The sequence below is a fragment of the Phocoena phocoena genome, chromosome 2, assembly GCF_963924675.1.
Source record: "Phocoena phocoena chromosome 2, mPhoPho1.1, whole genome shotgun sequence".
In the NCBI taxonomy this organism is placed as follows: domain Eukaryota; kingdom Metazoa; phylum Chordata; class Mammalia; order Artiodactyla; family Phocoenidae; genus Phocoena; species Phocoena phocoena.
Window position 1 is genome coordinate 62,609,098 of NC_089220.1, and position 20,670 is coordinate 62,629,767.

The following is a 20,670-nucleotide window of genomic DNA, read 5'->3' on the forward strand; positions in this document are numbered from 1 at the left end:
GTATTCCCAGAACCTCAAATAGTGCCTCCTATATAGAAGGTGTTCAATAAGTATTCACTCATTCATTCGTTCAACAAATGTTTTCTGAGCACTGCGACTAAAAGAGATGTTTCTGACCTTTGTGGAGCTTACGAGTCTCTCAGGAGACAGGTAAACATGTAAATAATCAATAAAAAATTACAAATTGTGTTAAGTGCCATGAAGAAAACAAATAGTACACATGCTAAAGATAACATAACAGGGGTCGGGGAGGAGACCCACTCAACAGTGTAGTGAGACTCTTAAAGGAATCCATGACTCAAAAATGTTCAGAATATAGGTAGTTACCCTTCCACCTAATTCCCAAGGGAAGCAGTTTAGTACAATATTGCTAACAATTTCCTGACATCATATAACGTTTAAAAGAATCCTTGGGTTAAATATAAAATAGAAATTGATCTCTTATAGATTATCTGTTGGGATACGACTCTTCGTATTTAAAACATGTTTTATTTAAAATTCTTGCTTCATTGTTCTTAGGATCAGGAAACCTCATATACAGTGAAAGTAGGCAGAAACAGAGAAAGTTACCCTAGACAATAATGCCCATCACTACTTTGGCAGTGATTTCAGACGTTCCAAAAAATTGTGAATAGTATAATTTGATATAAATTTTACAAAGGCATATCAGAATGTGTAAATCTTAGTGGTGCGTAAATTTTCTTGATGAATCCCACTGCCAGCACTCTAATCTCTCGCCTAGAAAACACAGGCACAGAAGAAATTTTGCCCACAATTCCAGAGGATTCACAGGCTCCCTGAAGGCCATCCATGGACTCCTAAAACCTCCCCTACAGAATTACTGAACCCATAAAAAACACTAAGTACATACTTTTAAAATTACTGATCCATATCAGCAATTGAAATGTAGCTGAAACACTAAAAGAAGAAATACATTCCATTCAGAAATCTTGAAACTTTTACATGAGACAAAGACTCCAGAAGAATTCCTCATAATTCTGGGGATAGTGTTCACTGATGAAATGAAACCAGTGATCGGGGACTGACTTAAAAAGTCTCCACAGGGCTTCCCTCGTGGCGCAGTGGTTGAGAGTCCGCCTGCTGATGCAGGGGAAACGGGTTTGTGCCCCGGTCCGGGAAGATCCCACATGCCGCAGAGCGGCTGGGCCCGTGAGCCATGGCCACTGAGCCTGCGCGTCCGGAGCCTGTGCTCCACAATGGGAGAGGCTGCAACAATGAGAGGCCCGCGTACTGCAAAAAAAAAAAAAAAAAAGTCTCCATAGCGAAGATTTCTGAACTCAGACTAAATGACTTACGTTCTGTTTTCACTCTGTGTGGACCCAGTGTAGCCATTGCCTTAATTTAAAAAAAAAAAAAAGAAGAAGAAAGATGTCTGAGTTCATAGGCAAAGTATATTTTAGTTTCTATTTAATATAAACAACACTACTGATAAGCTCAATAACAAAAACAGTGAAATACGATCTTTAGCTGCTTCAATAAATTGGTAATATCTAAGACCATAGGAATATATAAAAAGAATAACAATTTCTCCTAGAGGTGTTATCAATATCCGAAATAATCTCAAATTCTCAACTAAGAAGCTTCTGAAAATAGAAAAATTTAATAAGAAAACAAGTCTCCACTTTCAAACAAGCACAGAAAATCCTATAATGCTTGAATGCTTAAAGACAGGATGCAAGACATATGATAAGGGTTCAAATATTCACTTTCGTTTATTCAACAAATATTTATTGAGTGTATTCCATGAGCCATTATCAGGCTAAGAACTAGGCACAGAATGGTAATTTATTATTATTTTGGGGTAACCTAAATAAACGCTTTTCTGCACTTTTGCATGAATTATTAATTACATTATCACAGGAAAATACAGTCAAACAGCTGACATGCATCTCTTAAAATATTCTTGCAGGGACTTCCCTGGTGGCTCAGTGGTTAAGAATCCTCCTGCCAATGCAGGGGACACAGGTTTGAGCCCTGGTCTGGGAAGATCCCACATGCCACGGAGCAACTAAGCCCGTGCACCACAACTACTGAGCCTGCATGCCACAACTACTGAAGCCCGTGCACCTAGAGTCCATGCTCTGCAACAAGAGAAGCCAATGCAGTGAGAAGCTTGTGCACTGCAACAAAGAGTAGCCCCCTGCTCGCCATAACTAGGGAAAGCCCACGCGCAGCAACGAGCACCTAACGCAGCCAAAAATAAATATAAACAAACAAATAAATAAATAAATTTATTTTAAAAACTCTTGCAATCCACTATTATCTGTATTAGTATTAACTGTCTTAGAGAGACTGTTGCAAAGTAAAACATATTTACAATAATATTTCGATGTATTAGTGAAAAATCATAGACTCTTAAAAAGTAGACTATAAAAAATATACTTGCATTCCATTGCTTTTTAATCATACCTTCCTTATTGTTGTCCAGTCTTCAAGAATATCAAGATCTTGTAGCATATAAACTATATACGGACGTTGAAAAGTCAAGGTCAATTTAGCTGTAAGAATTTCACATTTTGAATTATACTTCCAAACTTCTGTTTTTCAGAGAATGGAACAATGACCTCTGGACAAAAACCTTCAGCATGCTGAATTCTGACTTCAAATTATTCTTCAAAAAACTTAGTACCAGGATAAATATGTTCCAGTACTTCAGATGTTATAACCATATTCCCTTAGTCCTATGGTATCAAGGATAGCAAGATACACCACCAACCTAATCACTGGTTTGAGGTGGGGGGAAAAAGGCAGGAGCGAGGGGAGGGTACCAAAGGGAATGCCAAGACTGAATGCATATACTAATTTAATTTAAAGACATTCCACTTTCAGAGACATTAAAAATGTTAAAAAGTACACATGAGGGCTTCCCTGGTGGCACAGTGGTTGAGAGTCCGCCTGCCGATGCAGGGGACGCGGGTTTGTGCCCCGGTCCGGGAAGATCCCACATGCCGCGGAGTGGCTGGGCCCGTGAGCCATGGCCGCTGAGCCTGCGCGTCCGGAGCCTGTGCTCCCCAACGGAAGAGGCCGCAACAGTGAGAGGCCCGCGTACCGCAAAAAAAAAAAAAAAAAAGTACACGTGAGAATTAAGCAATCATGCTACATACTAAACAGCTGCTTCATATCAAAGCCCTTGTGATCTACAAAGCCATATTAATTTCAAAGTTGGGATCGTTACTAAATTTCTACTCCTTCCGTACTCCTCTTAATCTAAACTATACCCTTGTGCCTTTAATCGGTTTTATAAATCATCTTTTGCTTTTTACAGGATCATGCAAATAAAGACAATGTATACTAACAAAAGTTACAAAGATATGCACAATGCAAAAATGTACATTAAAACAAAACAAAACAAAAAAAAAACAGAAAATTTGAAAAAGGATATCTGAAACCACAACTGGCTTCTTTTTGTCAGGACTGAAAGGGTCCTTCCTCTTTTTTCTTGACTGAAGCTCATCGTTCCACAGCTCTGGCAAGTAAATAAAAATTAAGTATTAGCTGATTTCTAGAGATCAAAGGAGGAAAGAAAGACTATATAATTTCATAGTAGCAAAATTTCATTGGTGTCTATGTTTATATACTGTATGTGTATACTATACATATATATATGACTATATATAATTTCATGAGCAGTTATATATTTTGAATTTTCCTCTGCTTTTATTAGAGCAAAATTCAACTTGGCACTTAGCGACTAATAACTGATAAACATATGTCAGGCACTCTGGTAAATATACATCGCATGAATGGTCTCAACTAATCCTCAAAGCTACCTCTGAGGCAGATAGTCTCATTACTTCAATTATAGGAGGAGACTGATTTAGAAAAGCTAAAGTGACTGTCACTTGTAGTCACCCAACTACAAGTAAGGCATCATTAGAGCTCAGCTTGTCCACTCTGTCTACTCCATATCAGAGAAATAGAATTTATAACAAGTAAAATAATACATATGCAAGAACAATAGGATAACCCAGTAAATCTTCCATCCAGTGTAGAAAGCCTTTCCACAGTACCTCTGAAAAAGCCATTTCACTTTGGACTGATCTAATTAGTAGTAAGTATTTCCTTTTCCTGAGACAAAAATCTGCCTCCCTGGAAAGTCCATCCATTTGTCCTAGTTTGTGTGCGACCAAAGAGAAAAGGGTTTTATTTCTTCTTCCACATGACAATCTTTCAAGGCTTAGAGGAAAGAACATATACTACAGCTGTCTTCCAATACTATTCTTATGTTTTAATAATATTCTTACTATTCTTGTAGTATACTATCTTATGCCTATAGTTCCTGTCTCACTTCTGTTTTGTTCCCTTTCATGTGCTCCATTTTCTACATCTTTCTGAAGTGTGAGTCCAAATCAAAGCAACGATCACAATCATATCAGATTCTTTAGCAGTCTTGTCCCTCTCTCATTAGGACACTTCATTTACATAACATATGTAAAGGAGACTACATACAGCGAGACACCTCAGTAAACCAAAGGTTTAGTGTCACTTAAACGTGACAGTCACAGCATTCCCCTCACCTGAGGTAATATCAATGCTATGCCTGTCCTCTTCAAGCCTTCTTATCTTCTCCTCTAGTTCACTCTGCACTGTATCATATAACAAAAGCTTTTCACTCTGAAAAAAAAAAAGAAAGCAGATCACACATAAGCAGAAAGAACAAATCGGTCTATCTTAACTAAAAGTACCAAATAACTCACTCTTATTTTAACATATGGCGCTTTCGTGTAATTTCAACTTAAAAATTTTAATGATAAAATGTCAAATATATGAATAAACTAACACTAGAAAATATAGAATCTAAATATAGGGAGAACTATATACAATTAAATTGTTTAAGAACATCTAAATTTATATGTGATAAATAAAGAGGCAAATATTTACTTTACAAAAAAACTCGTAGTAAGCTCCCATGGCCCCTTTTAAATATAAGCAGGTCCCACCTGTACCACAATGGAGACCTTGTCCTATAAAGTATATCTTTATAAAATGGATCACTTTTTCTCATCAGAACAATTCCCTGTTAATATCGCAGAATCATATTAAAATAGACTAATATATCACCAGGAGAAAAATTCAAATCTAAACTTTACAATTATTTTAAACAATTCAATTATAGTCAAAATCCTAAAATTACAGATTAATTATATCCAAATCTTTCAACAAAACTACAGAAAGATTGAGTCACTCACTAAGAGACAAGACTGTTCACTAGTAAATCAGACTAGAATCCAGGTCTACTACTTCTAGCCCGCTGTATCCCTTATTTTAAAAGCCATAGAACACACATCAGTATAATATATAGATTTATTATATAAAAAGCTATGACAGATTCCCACCCACCCACCACACCCTTATCTCTAGTAAGGATATTAGCCTATTGGGCCAGATATATAGCTAGATATGACTGTCTCATAGAGGCCACTGGAATGCAGTTAGTTATGATTTCTTGTGGATGGCATTAGCCATGCCCATTTTCAGCATTCCCAGTGTCAGTTATGAAGTCCTGTCTTTTGGGTTTGAAATTTAGAGTCTACACATGCTTGAAGGTTCTCCTGAGTGGTAGAGAAAAGATGGCTTTTGTCAGGTTGAAGCAATCCAGGAGCTAGAGAGAAAGCAAAGCTGAAGAAGACTAAAACTAGATCTCATATGAAAAATTACCTCATTACATGCTACTCTCTATGCTTACTTCTTTTTACTTACCCCTCTGCCTTTGGCAAAGTCTAACAGATATTCTAGCCTTATCTACATTGTATTACAAGAATTGGGAAATGTTATGTAGCAGAGAAAAAGGGAGAGCAGGCTGTGGCCACAGTCAAGATCGTGTGACAGCTATAAATAGAGCCAGATTCTCCAACCAAAGATGACTCCGAATGCTAAGCAGGAGTGATAAAGCTTTTGCTTTTAAGAATATTTCAATTTTTAAAAAAATTTTAAGTAAAAATAAAAATTAACATTAAAAAAAAGAATATGGAAGTTTAACTGCTGCATTCTCTTTGCTTTCCATTGATAAATTTGCCCTAGGCCAAGCAGAAATTCTAAAATAAATCTACCAATCATTCTTTACAATTTAAAAAAAAAAAGCCACAAGGGGACTAAAATGTTTGAAGCTATCTCTAAAAATATAATAGGTATACTTTAAAGTATACAAATAGAAGTATCTTGATTCTATCCTCACTGTTATTTCTTTGATCTTCTCTCCCTTATCCCCAACCCCTCAACAACTTTCCCTGAGAAGGAAAGTCATAATGAAGCAGCTAAAAGACACCTAGAAAAGAAAGAGGCATCCAAACTCCCTTGCTTTGGTGCCTGTAGAGGCCTCTATAGTCAATAGGTAACTTCGCTTTTTTAAAGTATTACTAATTATAATTACATGTTTGGCTTCAAAATCCCACAACCCTCCAATCTCCACACCTATACTTAGTGAACCTGCTCACTGAGCCCTTTCGCAGGCTGACACCTATGCTCCTTCTCATCAGGGAAATGCCAGGGAGCCCCAGGAAAGTGGCTCCAAGGTTCCGTGTTTGTACTCGTCTCCCGCTGGCCTGGGTTCAGAACCAACTCCCTTTCGGCAGTTCCCTGACTTAGGCACCTCACGGTTCCCAACCTGGAATGGAGTCCTCGGAGATTTTCAAAGACTAGCATTACCAGAGAGCAAACCATATTAAAAAGCTACAATCATTTTTTTTTTAAGTGGGATACACTGGAATGAAAAGATAAGCAGAACAGAATTTAAAAGCCAAGAAATAGACCCATTGGTTATGGGAAATTTTATGAAAAGGGTGACTTTTCAAATAATTTGGAAACCTGATGACAATAAATGACAACAGAAAAATAAGTTTAACTATATAGAGGAAAAACTCAGGTTCTTTGCCTCATGTTATACAAAAAAATTAATGGACTAAAGAGTTAAATTTATGAAATGAAATCCAAAAGAACTAAAGGAAAGGGACTTCCCTGTAGTCCAAGGGTAAAGAATCCATCTTCTAATGCAGGGGACGCGGGTTCAATCCCTGCTCAGGGAACTAAGATCCCACACGCCATGGGGCAACTAAGCCCACGGGCCACAACGACTGAGCTCCCGTGCCTTGACGAGACAGCCTGCGTGCCACAAACTACAGAGCCCACGCACTCTGGAACCCACGCACCACAACTAGAGAGAGAAGACCCAGCTGCCACAAGAGAGAAGCCCGTACGCTGCAACGAAGAGCCCGCGCAGCACAACAAAAAGATCCTGCATGCCTCGATGAAGATCCCATGTGCCACAACTAAGATCTGATGCAGCCAAAAAATAAAGAAAGAAAAAATATCAGCTTCAAAGAACTAAAGGAAAGATGGGGACTCTATTTGATGTTGGGGTGAGAGAAGTCTTTCAAAGCACAAAAATTAGAAGGACAAGTTATTTTTTTAAAACTATGCACACAGAAATTAAAAACACATTAAAAAGCAAACAAAAGTAAGAGGAAGGCAATAAAAAAATATTTACAACATGACAAAGGCCTAATAACCATAAGATGGAATTAAACAAGCATGGATAAGTCAGTAAGAAAAATCTAAATACTATCCATACTCACTGCCAAAATCAGCCAAAAAGAGAGACAGAAAACACAACTGCAAATTAAAATGTGCATTATGTGATATTATTTTTCACTTGACAAAGTTGTTTCATTCTTTTCAAGTATAATAAACAATGCCAACCAATATTGAGAATATAAACCAACTCAACAATTTGGAAAGTAATTTAGAAACATGTATTGAGGACTTTACTGATTGTATCCTTTGATCTAGTAATTACACTGAAGATTCCATCCTAAGGAAATAACAACCTCGACCAATGCTGTATGGAAAAGGATGCTCACAACAGCAATACTTGTAATGCCAAAAACTAGGAACAAAGTAAAATCCAGTAATAGAGTATTGGCTACATAATTATTGTACATCCATACTACTACTCTGCAGACACCAAAAATTCAGAATTCAAAAAGTAGGGAGAAACTGCTAGAGTAAGATTACAAATGAACCCAGATCATAAACTCTCTCTTCCCTAAGACATAATGAAATAAACAAAAATATGTACAAAATAAATCAACAAACCACACTTGTAGTTGTCAGACAAAGGAAGGGGCACAATGTCATGCCATAATCTCTGAACGTGGTGACTAAACTGAGACAGAACCCCAAGACCTGCATTATGTACATTACACACATGCGTGCACTTCATAAAGAAAGAATATGAGAGAAGGGGGAATATTCTGAAAAGTCTGAGTTATACTTCCAAATCTAGAAAGAAATGAAGGAGGGTCTGGATGGGGGAAAATACATGAAAAGCCCTAGAGACAGAAAGCCCTCTTCATCATGGTAGGCTCACCAGTGAGAAGAAAACTTCCACAGCTCAGCAGCTGACAAGCCCTGCACACAGGCAGACTGTACTGACTCACTCTTAAGTATGAATGATGGCCAAAGGTGACTAGTTATTTGTGAAAAGCATCGAAATGAAAGAGAGACAAACAAACAAAAAAGAAGGATAAAGAAACAGACACAAGTCAAGACACAGAAAAAAAATTCAAAACAACTACATTTAATACCCATAGAGGAAAGCGATTACACCCATAAGGAAAGAACAGGAGTTAGAAAAAATATTTAAAAATGAGTAATCACAGGGCATAAGTGCTCTTGGAAATTAAACACATAATAGAAATAAAATATTTAGTAAAAGGAGTGGATGAGAAAGTTGAATATGCTCTAAAAAAGAATAAAAGAAGAATAGGAGACTTCCGGGAAGATGGCGGAAGAATAAGACGTGGAGATCACCATCCTCCCCACAGATACACCAGAAATACATCTACACGTGGAACAACTCCTACAAAGCATCTACTGAATGCTGGCAGAAGACCTCAGACCTCCCAAAAGGCAAGAAACCCCCCACGTACCTGGTTAGGGCAAAAGAAAAAAATAAACAGAGACAAAAGGACAGGGACGGGTCCTGCACCAGTGGGAGGGAGCTGTGAAGGAGGAAAAGTGTCCACACACTAGGAAGCCCCTTCGCGGGCAGAGACTGCGGGTGGCAAAGTGGGGGAGCTTCGAAGCCGCGGAGGAGAGCACAGCAACAGGGGTGCGGAGGGCAAAGCGGAGAGATTCCAGTGCAGAGGATCAGGGCCGACCGACCGGCACTCACCAGCCGAGAGGCTTGTCTGCTCACCCGCCGGGGCGGGCGGGTCTGGGAGCTGAGGCTCCGGCTTCAGTGGGAGCGCAGGGATAGGATTGAGGTTGGCGGCGTGAACACAGCCTGCAGGGCGTTAGTGCACCGCGGCTAGCCAGGAGGGAGTCCGGGGGAAAAGTCTGGACCTGCCGAAGAGGCAAGAGACTTTTTCTTCCCTCTTTATTTCCTGGTGCGCGAGGAGAGGGGATTAAGAACGCTGCTTAAAGGAGCTCCAGAGACGGGCGTGAGCCGCGGCTAAAAGTGCGGACCCCAGAGACAGACATGAGACGCTAAGGCCGTTGCTGCCGCCACGAAGAAGCCTGTGTGCGAACACAGGTCACTATCCACACCCCCCTTCCGGGGAGCCTGTGCAGCCCGCCACTGCCAGGGTCCCGGGATCCAGGGACAACTTCCCCGGGAGAACGCACAGCACGCCTCAGGCTGCTGCAACGTCATGCCGGCCTCTGCCACCGCAGGCCCGCCCCGCACTCCGTGACCCTCCCTACCCGCCACCCCTCCCCGGCCTGAGTGAGCCAGAGGCTCCAAACCAGCGGCTCCTTTAACCCCGTCCTGTCTGAGCAAAGAACAGACGCCCTCCGGCGACCTACACGCAGAGGCGGGTCCAAATCCAAGGCTGAGCCCCTGGGAGCTGTGAGAACAAAGAAGAGAAAGGGAAACCTCTCCCAGCAGCCTCAGAAGCAGCAGATTAAAGCGCCACAATCAACTTGATGTACCCTGCATCTGTGGAGTACATGAATAGGCAACGAATCATCCCAAATTAAGGAGCCGTGTGGATGAAAGGCTCTTGGTGCTGCAGCCAGGAGTTAGTGCTGTGCCTCTGAGGTGGGAGAGCCAACTTCAGGACACTGGTCCACAAGAGGCCTCCCAGCTGCACATAATATCAAACGGCGAAAATCTCCCAGAGATCTCCATCTCAACACCAGCACCCAGCTTCACTCAACGACCAGCAAGCTACAGTGCTGGACATCCTAGGCCAAACAACTAGCAAGACAGGAACACAACCCCACGCATTAGCAGAGAGGCTGCCCAAAATCATAATAAGTCTACAGACACCCCAAAACACACCACCAGACGTGGACCTGCCCACCAGAAAGACAAGATCCAGCCTCATCCACCAGAACACAGGCACTAGTACCCTCTATCAGGAAGCCTACACAACCCACTGAACCAACCTTAGCCACTGGGGACAGACACTAAAAACAACAGGAACTACGAACCTTCAACCTGCAAAAAGGAGACCCCAAACACAGTAAGATAAGCAAAATGAAAAGACAGAAAAACACACAGCAGATGAAGGAGCAAGATAAAAACCCACCAGACCTAATAAATTAAGAGGAAATAGGCAGTCTACCTGAAAAAGAATTCAGAATAATGACAGTAAAGATGATCCAAAATCTTGGAAAATAGAATAGACAAAATGCAAGAAACAGGTAACAAGGACCTAGAAGAACTAAAGATGAAACAAGCAACAATGAACACAATAAATGAAATGAAAAATACTCTAGATGGGATCAATAGCAGAATAACTGAGGCAGAAGAACAGATAAGTGACCTGGAAGATAAAATAGTGGAAATAACTACTGCAGAGCAGAATAAAGAAAAAAGAATGAAAAGAACTGAGGACAGTCTCAGAGACCTCTGGGACAACATTAAATGCACCAACATTCAAATTATAGGGGTTCCAGAAGAAGAAGAGAAAAAGAAAAGGACTGAGAAAATATTTGAAGAGATTATAGTTGAAAACTTCCCTAATATGGGAAAGGAAATAGTTAATCAAGTCCAGGAAGCACAGAGAGTCCCATACAGGATAAATCCAAGGAGAAATACGCCAAGACACATATTAATCAAACTGTCAAAAATTAAATACAAAGAAAGCAAATTAAAAGCAGCAAGGGAAAAACAACAAATAACACACAAGGGAATCCCCATAAGGTTAACAGCTGATCTTTCAGCAGAAACTCTGCAAGCCAGAAGGGAGTGGCAGGACATATTGCAAGTGTTGAAGGAGAAAAACCTGCAACCAAGATTACTCTACCCAGCAAGGATCTCATTCAGATTTCATGGAGAAATTAAAACCTTTACAGACAAGCAAAAGCTGAGAGAGTTCAGCACCACCAAACCAGCTCTACAACAACTGCTAAAGGAACTTCTCTAGGCAAGAAACAAAAAAGAAGGAAAAGACCTACAATAACAAACCCAAAACAATTAAGAAAATGGGAATGGGAACATACATATCGATAATTACCTTAAATGTAAATGGACTAAATGCTCCCACCAAAAGACACAGATTGGCTGAATGGATACAAAAACAAGACGCATATATTTGCTGTCTACAAGAGACCCACTTCAGACCTAGAGACACATACAGACTGAAAGTAAGGGGATGGAAAAAGGTATTTCATGCAAATGGAAACCAAAAGAAAGCTGGAGTAGCAATTCTCATATCAGACAAAATAGACTTTAAAATAAAGACTATTAGAAGAGACAAAGAAGGACACTACATAATGATCAAGGGATCGATCCAAGAAGAAGATATAACAATTGTAAATATTTATGCACCCAACATAGGAGCACCTCAATACATAAGGCAAATACTAACAGCCATAAAAGGGGAAATCGACAGTAACACATTCATAGTAGGGGACTTTAACACCCCACTTTCACCAATGGACAGATCATCCAAAATGAAAATAAATAAGGAAACACAAGCTTTAAATGATACATTAAACAAGATGGACTTAATTGATATTTATAGGACATTCCATCCAAAAACAACAGAATACACATTTTTCTCAAGTGCTCATGGAACATTCTCCAGCATAGATCATATCTTGGGTCACAAATCAAGCCTTGGTAAATTTAAGAAAATTGAAATTGTATCAAGTATCTTTTCTGACCACAACGCTATGAGACTAGATATCAATTACAGGAAAAGATCTGTAAAAAATACAAACACATGGAGGCTAAACAATACACTACTTAATAACGAAGTGATCACTGAAGAAATCAAAGAGGAAATCAAAAAATACCTAGAAACAAATGACAATGGAGACACGACGACTCAAAATCTATGGGATGCAGCAAAAGCAGTTCTAAGAAGGAAGTTTATAGCAATACAATCCTACCTTAAGAAACAGGAAACATCTCGAATAAACAACCTAACCTTGCACCTAAAGCAATTAGAGAAAGAAGAATAAAAAAACCCCAAAGTTAGCAGAAGGAAAGAAATCATAAAAATCAGATCAGAAATAAATGAAAAAGAAATGAAGGAAACGATAGCAAAGATCAACAAAACTAAAAGCTGGTTCTTTGAAAGGATAAACAAAATTGATAAACCATTAGCCAGACTCATCAAGAAAAAAAGGGAGAAGACTCAAATCAATAGAATTAGAAATGAAAAAGGAGAAGTAACAACTGACACTGCAGAAATACAAAAGATCATCAGAGATTACTACAAGCAACTCTATGCCAATAAAATGGACAACCTGGAAGAAATGGACAAATTCTTAGAAACGCACAACCTGCCAAGACTGAATCATGAAGAAAGAGAAAATATGAACAGACCAATCACAAGCACTGAAATTGAAACTGTGATTAAAAATCTTCCAACAAGCAAAAGCCCAGGACCAGATGGCTTCACAGGCGAATTCTATCAAACATTTAGAGAAGAGCTATCACCTATCCTTCTCAAACTCTTCCAAAATATAGCAGAGGGAGGAACACTCCCCAACTCATTTAACGAGGCCACCATCACCCTGATACCAAAACCAGACAAGGATGTCACAAAGAAAGAAAACTACAGACCAATATCACTGATGAACATAGATGCAAAAATCCTCAACAAAATACTAGCAAACAGAATCCAACAGCACATTAAACGGATCATACACCATGATCAAGTGGGGTTTATTCCAGGAATGTAAGGATTCTTCAATATACGCAAATCAATCAACGTGATACACCATATTAACAAAGTGAAGGAGAAAAACCATATGATCATCTCAATAGATGCAGAGAAAGCTTTTGACAAAATTCAACACCCATTTATGATAAAAACCCTGCAGAAAGTAGGCATAGAGGGAACTTTCCTCAACATAATAAAGGCCATATATGACAAACCCACAGCCAACATTGTCCTCAATGGTGAAAAACTGAAAGCATTTCCACTAAGATCAGGAACAAGACAAGGTTGCCCACTCTCACCACTCTTATTCAACATAGTTTTGGAAGTTTTAGCCACAGCAATCAGAGAAGAAAAGGAAATAAAAGGAATCCAAATCAGAAAAGAAGAAGTAAAGCTGTCACTCTTTGCAGATGACATGATACTATACATAGAGAATCCTAAAGATGCTACCAGAAAACTACTAGAGCTAATCAATGAATTTGGTAAAGTAGCAGGATACAAAATTAATGCACAGAAATCTCTGGCATTCCTATACACTAAGGATGAAAAATCTGAAAGTGAAATCAAGAAAACACTTCCATTTACCATTGCAAGAAAAAGAATAAAATATCTAGGAATAAACCTACCTAACGAGACAAAAGACCTGTATACAGAAAATTATAAGACACTGCTGAAAGAAATTAAAGATGATACAAATAGATGGAGAGATATACCATGTTCTTGGATTGGAAGAATCAACATCGTGAAAATGTCTCTCCTACCCAAAGCAATCTACAGATTCAATGCAATCCCTATCAAACTACCACTGGCATTTTTCACAGAACTAGAACAAAAAATTTCACAATTTGTATGGAAACACAAAAGACCCTGAATAGCCAAAGCAATCTTGAGAAAGAAAAACAGAGCTGGAGGAATCAGGCTTCCTGACTTCAGACTATACTACAAAGCTACAGTAATCAAGACAGTATGGGACTGGCACAAAAACAGAAATATAGATCAATAGAACAGGATAGAAAGCCCAGAGATAAACCCACGCACATATGGTCACCTTATCTTTGATAAAAGAGGCAAGAATATACAGTGGAGAAAAGACAGCCTCTTCAATAAGTGTGCTGGGAAAACTGGACAGCTACATATAAAAGTATGAGATTAGATCACTCCCTAACACCATACACAAAAATAAGCTCAAAATGGATTAAAGACCTAAATGTAAGGCCAGAAACTATCAAACTCTTAGAGGAAAACATAGGCAGGACACTCTATGACATAAATCACAGCAAGGTCCTTTTTGACCCACCTCCTAGAGAAATGGAAATAAAAACAAAAATAAACAAATGGGACCTAATGAAACTTCAAAGCTTTTGCACAGCAAAGGAAACCATAAACACGACCAAAAGACAACCCTCAGAATGGGAGAAAATATTTGCAAATGAAGCAACTGACAAAGGATTAATCTCCAAAATTTATAAGCAGCTCATGCAGCTTAATAACAAAAAAAAACAACCCAATCCAAAAATGGGCAGAAGACCTAAATAGACATTCCTCCAAAGAAGATATACAGACTGCCAACAAACACATGAAAGAATGCTCAACATCACTAATCATTAGAGAAATGCAAATCAAAACTACAATGAGATATCATCTCACACCAGTCAGAATGGCCATCATCAAAAAATCTAGAAACAATAAATGCTGGAGAGGGTGCGGAGAAAAGGGAACCCTCTTGCACTGTTGGTGGGAATGTAAATTGATACAGCCACTGTGGAGAACAGTATGGAGGTTCCTTAAAAAACTACAAATAGAACTACCATATGACCCAGCAATCCCACTACTGGGCATATACCCTGAGAAAACCATAATTCAAAAGGAGTCATGTACCAAAATGTTCATTGCAGGTCTATTTACAATAGCCCGGAGATGGAAACAACCTAAATGTCCATCATCGGATGAATGGATAAAGAAGATGTGGCACATATATACAATGGAATATTACTCAGCCATAAAAAGAAACGAAATTGAGCTATTTGTAATGAGGTGGATAGACCTAGAATCTGTCATACAGAGTGAAGTAAGTCAGAAAGAGAGAGACAAATACCGTATGCTAACACATATATATGGAATTTAAGAAAAAAAATGTCATGAAAAACCTGGGGTGAAACAGGAATAAAGACACAGACTTACTAGAGAATGGACTTGAGGCTATGGGGAGGGGGCAGGGTAAACTGTGACAAAGCGAGAGAGGCATGGACATATATACACTACCAAACGTAAGGTAGATAGCTAGTGGGAAGCAGCCGCATAGCACAGGGAGATCAGCTCGGTGCTTTGTGACCGCCTGGAGGGGTGGGATAAGGAGGGTGGGAGGGAGGGAGACGCCAGCGGGAAGAGATATGGGAACATATGTATATATATAACTGATTCATTTTGTTGTGAAGCTGAAACTAATATACTATTGTAAAGCAATTATACTCCAATAAAGATGTTAAAAAAAAAAAAGAATAAAGGGAGGGAGGGGTAGGGACTTCCCTGGTGGCATTGTGGTTAGGAATCCGCCTGCCAATGCAGGGGACACGGGTTCAAGCCCTGGTCTGGGAAGATCCCACATGCTGTGGAGCAACTAAGCCCATGTGCCACAACTACTGAGCTCACGTGCCACAACTACTGAAGCCCACGCACCTAGAGCCCGTGCTCCGCAACAAGATAAGCCACTGCAATGAGCAGCCCGCGCGCTGCTATGAAGAGTAGCCCCCACTTGCCGCAACTAGAGAAAGCCTGCACACAGCAATGAAGATCCAACGCAGCCAAAAATAAATAAATTTTTAAAAAAATGAAGGGAGAGGAGTGGAGGGAGGTACAATAAAAATATATAAGATCTATATAATATGTAATAATTATATGAAATATAAGAAAATTCAAAGATCAATCTTGAAGGTCCAGCAGCCAACCAATAAGAGTTTCAAAAAGAGAAAAACAGAAAATAATGGAGAAGAACAATATAAGGAACTTCCCAGAACTAAAGATATGAGTTTCCTGACTTAAAGTTTCCTTTGAGTATTCATAATGAATGAAAAGAGACACACACCAAGGCACATCATCTTGCTGTTCCACAGCACCAAGGATAAAGAAAAATAGGTATTCAGGAAGAAAACAGGTCACGTACAAAGGATCAGGAATCAAAGTAAGAGGCTTCTCATAAGCAATACTGGGAGCTAGAAGACAATGGAAAAATGCCTTCAAAATTCTGAGGAAACATGATTACTTACCATCTAGAATTCCATACTCTGAATTGGGAGTTAAGATGTTTTTGGAAATGAAAGATGTAGGGGTTTTAAAACATGTCCAATAAATGTTTGACATGCCTCCCTTCAAAAGGTAGAGTCTAATTCCTCTTCCCTTGAATGTGGGTAGGACTTAGTGACTCATCTCTAATGAACAGAATGTGGCAGAAATCTAAGTTATTAAAAACCCTGTCACTTCTGTCTTGCTCTCGTGACCCGTTCACTCTGGGAGAAGACAGTCACCAGGTCATGGGGGCCCTCAGTCAGCCTGTGGAGAGGCCCATGGGACTAAGGCTTCCAACCAACAACCAGCAACAGCTTGCCAGCCTTGGAAGTCAGTCACTTGGGAAGCAGATCCTACAGCCCCCCCTCAAGCCTTCAGACAACTGCTTCCCTGGCTGACCTCTTCACTGCAACTTCATGTGATTCCCTGAGTCGGAACCACCCAACTAAGTGGCTCCCAAATTCCTGACAATAGAGACTGCGAAATAATAAATGTTGATTATTGTTTTAAGCGACTAAATTTTGGAGTAATTTATTACAAAGCAATAGATAATCAATACAAGAGGTCTCAAACAACTAACTTCTGTACACTTTTTCCCAAGAAGCTACTCTATGAAACTGAAAAAAGAAAACAAGATCTAGCAGGAAAGATGTAAAGGGAATTTCCAGGGCGATGGTGAAGAGATACCCCTAAAGACAGAGATGCAGCTGGCCTAGAAAGCATCTGAAGGATGTAGCAGGAAGGAACAGGTGAACAAGGGGTCCAGGGGTGGAGGAGTTGCGCCCAGGAGGGAGGACTCCAGAAGGAAATGGGTCTCATGGATTACCTGATGCATTTGATCACAGGGAAAATGGCATTGGGGGTTTTCATAAATCTGCTGGAGTCTCTGGGAAGAAGTGGTAAATAAGAGAAAACTAACAAACAATAAATGAAGCAATTAATCCCAAGGTTAAAAAAATAGTTGTACAAAAAGGGAAGTTTAAGCAAAGTATAACTCTTGGATCAGTAAACAATATTTATAGTTACAATAAGAACAAAAATTGTGACACAACAATATTGGAAGAATGAGATGAGGGGAACTATTATGGAATCCTCAGCTTTCATAATAGGAAACCAAAAGGTAATATCTAAAACTGATATTATTTAGAAATATGAAGGTAAACTCCAGAAGCAGTAGATAAAAGATTTTGATAGACAATTGCTGCTGGGATGTAAAATGTGGAGATGGGAGAGGGACTGCTGTTTTTCATTACAAGCCTGTGCCTTCAGAAATATGTACACACATTACCCCGTAAAAACTGACTTTTAAAAGGGTATTTAGGGAGGGGGAATTGGATGAAGACAATCAAAAGGTACAAACTTCCAGTTATAGGATAAACAAGTAATAGGGATGTGATGTACAACATGATTAATATAATGAACACTGCTGTATGTTATATATGAAAGCTGTTAAGAGAGCAAATCCTAAGAGTTCTCATCTCGAGGAAAAATACTTTTTTCTCTTTCTTTAATTTTGTATCTATATGAGATGATGAATGTCCATTAAACTTATTATGATGATCATTTCATGATGTATGTAAATTAAATCATTATGCTGTACACTTTAAACTTACACAGTGTTATGTCAATTATATCTCAATAAAACTAGAAGAAAAATTAATTTTTCAAAATAAAAAATAAAGCACAAAATGACTCCCCCAAAAAAAGTATTTAGAGCCATAAGGAAACGCTCATGAAATGCTGCTTATAAAAAAGTTAGGATACAAAATACTATACATAGAGTCATATCAGCTATGTGAAAAACAATTATACAAACACACATACTTATTAACAGTAATTACTTATGCGTGGTAGATTATGGTTGCTTCTATTGTCTTCTTTAGACTTACTTCTCAAGTTTTCTCAATAGACAGTTATTAACGTTACAATCAGAAAACAAAAAATGATTAAATGAATAGACAACCAAAAAATCAGAGCTCTGAAGAGCTCTCACCAATCTTCTCAAGAACTGAAATCCTAACCCTGAACCCTAAGGGCCTGGCTGAGACCTTGCTACCACTTGCTGTCGCATCTGAAAACTCATTTGCAGCTCTGTGGGGAGGCTTAAATGAGATAACCTCAATAAAGCATCTCCACCCATCTTAGTGCCTGGCACACTGTAGTATTCTATAAATATGATTTTCTCCCTTAATTTGACACAAACCATCTGCTGCCTGATTGTCTCTGTGGTTTTTGGCACACTCTCTATGTGCATACCTGTGTGAACCTGTCTAGTCTCTGGTCCCGGCCCCTCCTTCCTATCTGCTGCTAATCAAACTTTTATTCTGACAACTGTCAGTGTGTCTTCCTTCTTCCCACTTTCCTTGCCTCTCAGGTTATTTCTATATGAGTCAAATGTAGAACTAAGGAACAAGCAGATACAAAGCCCTGAACAACAAGTTCAGATTTAATGATAAACTGCATGAATGACTAGGAAGATCAAAGGACTTCAATCCTGGTCTGCTGCTTATTAATTGTGTGACCCCCAAGCAAACTATTTAACCTCTCTGAGCCTCAGTTAACCCCTTCATAAAAATCAAGATAATTCCTATGCTATAAAGTTATTGTAAGTACTAAAATGAGAGAAAGAATGTAAAACACGTAACACTCTAAATGTAAGTTCCCATTCACCCTTTATTTCCTATCTAAAATGCCCTTGAACTACTAGTATTTTCAGATTAATTATATAATTAAACAGAGTACTTATAATATTAATTATGTATTAAACATACAAAACAGCAAGCCATAACTAAACCACAAGAAATTTAGGTAAATATTTAGCATCTCTATGGAGGAGGGAGGACTGTCAAAGCTGAAAAATGATGAGAGAAAGAATATCAATATAATTGTCTAAGTAAAAAACATTACTTGAAGATATCTTATTGACTTTTATGGCAATATAGTAGACGAGATATCCACAAAAAACAAAACAAAACTTCCACCACACCTAGACAGACATTCTAGATAAAACACCACAGAACTCTTTTTATAAGGTATAGCTAATCCCTTAAGAAAATAAGAGATTACCACCAAAGACCAAATATAAACAAGGAGTTAAAAACCAGTGTGCTAACCTGATATTAAAGCTGGGGTTTTCCAAAATATAGCAGAGGGAGGAACACTCCCAAACTCATTCTACAAGGCCACCATCACCCTGATACCAAAACCAGACAAAGATGTCACAAAGAAAGAAAACTACAAGCCGACAGCACTGTTGAACATAGATGCAAAAATCCTCAACAAAATACTAGCAAACAGAATTCAACAGCAAATTAAAAGGATCATACATACACCATGATCAAGCAGGGTTTATCCCAGGAATGCAAGGATTCTTCAATATATGCAAATCAATCAATCAATGTGATACACCAAATTAACAAATTGAAGGAGAAAAACCATATGACCATCTCAATCGATGCAGAGAAAGCTTTTGACAAAATTCAACACCGATATATGATAAAAACCCTGCAGAAAGTAGGTATAGAGGGAACTTTCCTCAACATGATAAACGCCATATACGACAAACCCACAGACAACATCATTCTCAATGGTGAAAAACTGAAACCATTTCCACCAAGATCAGGAACAAGACAAGGCTGCCCACTCTAACCACTATTATTCAACATAGTTTTGGAAATCCTAGCCACAGCAATCAGAGAAGAAAAAGAAATAAAAGGAATCCAAATTGGAAAAGAAGAAGTAAAGCTGGCACTGTTTGCAGATGACATGATACTCTACATAGAGAATCCTAATGATGCTACCAGAAAACTATTAGAGCTAATCAATGAATTTGGTAAAGTAGCAGGATACAAAATTAATGCACAGAAACCTCTGGCATTCCTATACACTAATGATGAAAAATCAGAAAGAGAAATTAAGAAAACACTCCCATTTACCATTACAACAGAAAGAATAAAATATCTAGGAATAAACCTACCTAAGGAGACAAAAGACCTGTATGCAGAAAATTATAAGACACTGATGAAAGAAATTAAAGATGATACAAACAGATGGAGAGATATACCATGTTCTTCGATTGGAAGAATCAACATTGTGAAAAGGACTCTACTACCCAAAGTAATCTACAGATTCAATGCAATCCCTATCAAACTACCACTGGCATTTTTCACAGGACTAGAACAAAAAATTTCACAATTTGTATGGAAACACAAAAGACCCCAAACAGCCAAAGCAATCTTGAGAACGA

At 38.7% G+C, this 20,670-nt stretch overlaps 1 protein-coding gene across 1 annotated transcript in view; it reads right to left on the bottom strand.

Annotated features, from left to right (window-relative positions):
- Nucleotides 1-20,670, bottom strand: part of BRMS1L (BRMS1 like transcriptional repressor) — a 46,392-nt gene that overhangs the window by 3,880 nt on the left and 21,842 nt on the right. Inside the window, exons 5-8 of the mRNA XM_065872074.1 lie at nt 4,539-4,635; nt 3,404-3,487; nt 2,431-2,495; nt 1,317-1,356 (exon numbers count right to left, since the gene is read on the bottom strand). Of these exons, the coding sequence (XP_065728146.1) occupies nt 1,317-1,356; nt 2,431-2,495; nt 3,404-3,487; nt 4,539-4,635 (286 nt within the window). The remainder of the gene's footprint in view (nt 1-1,316; nt 1,357-2,430; nt 2,496-3,403; nt 3,488-4,538; nt 4,636-20,670) is intronic.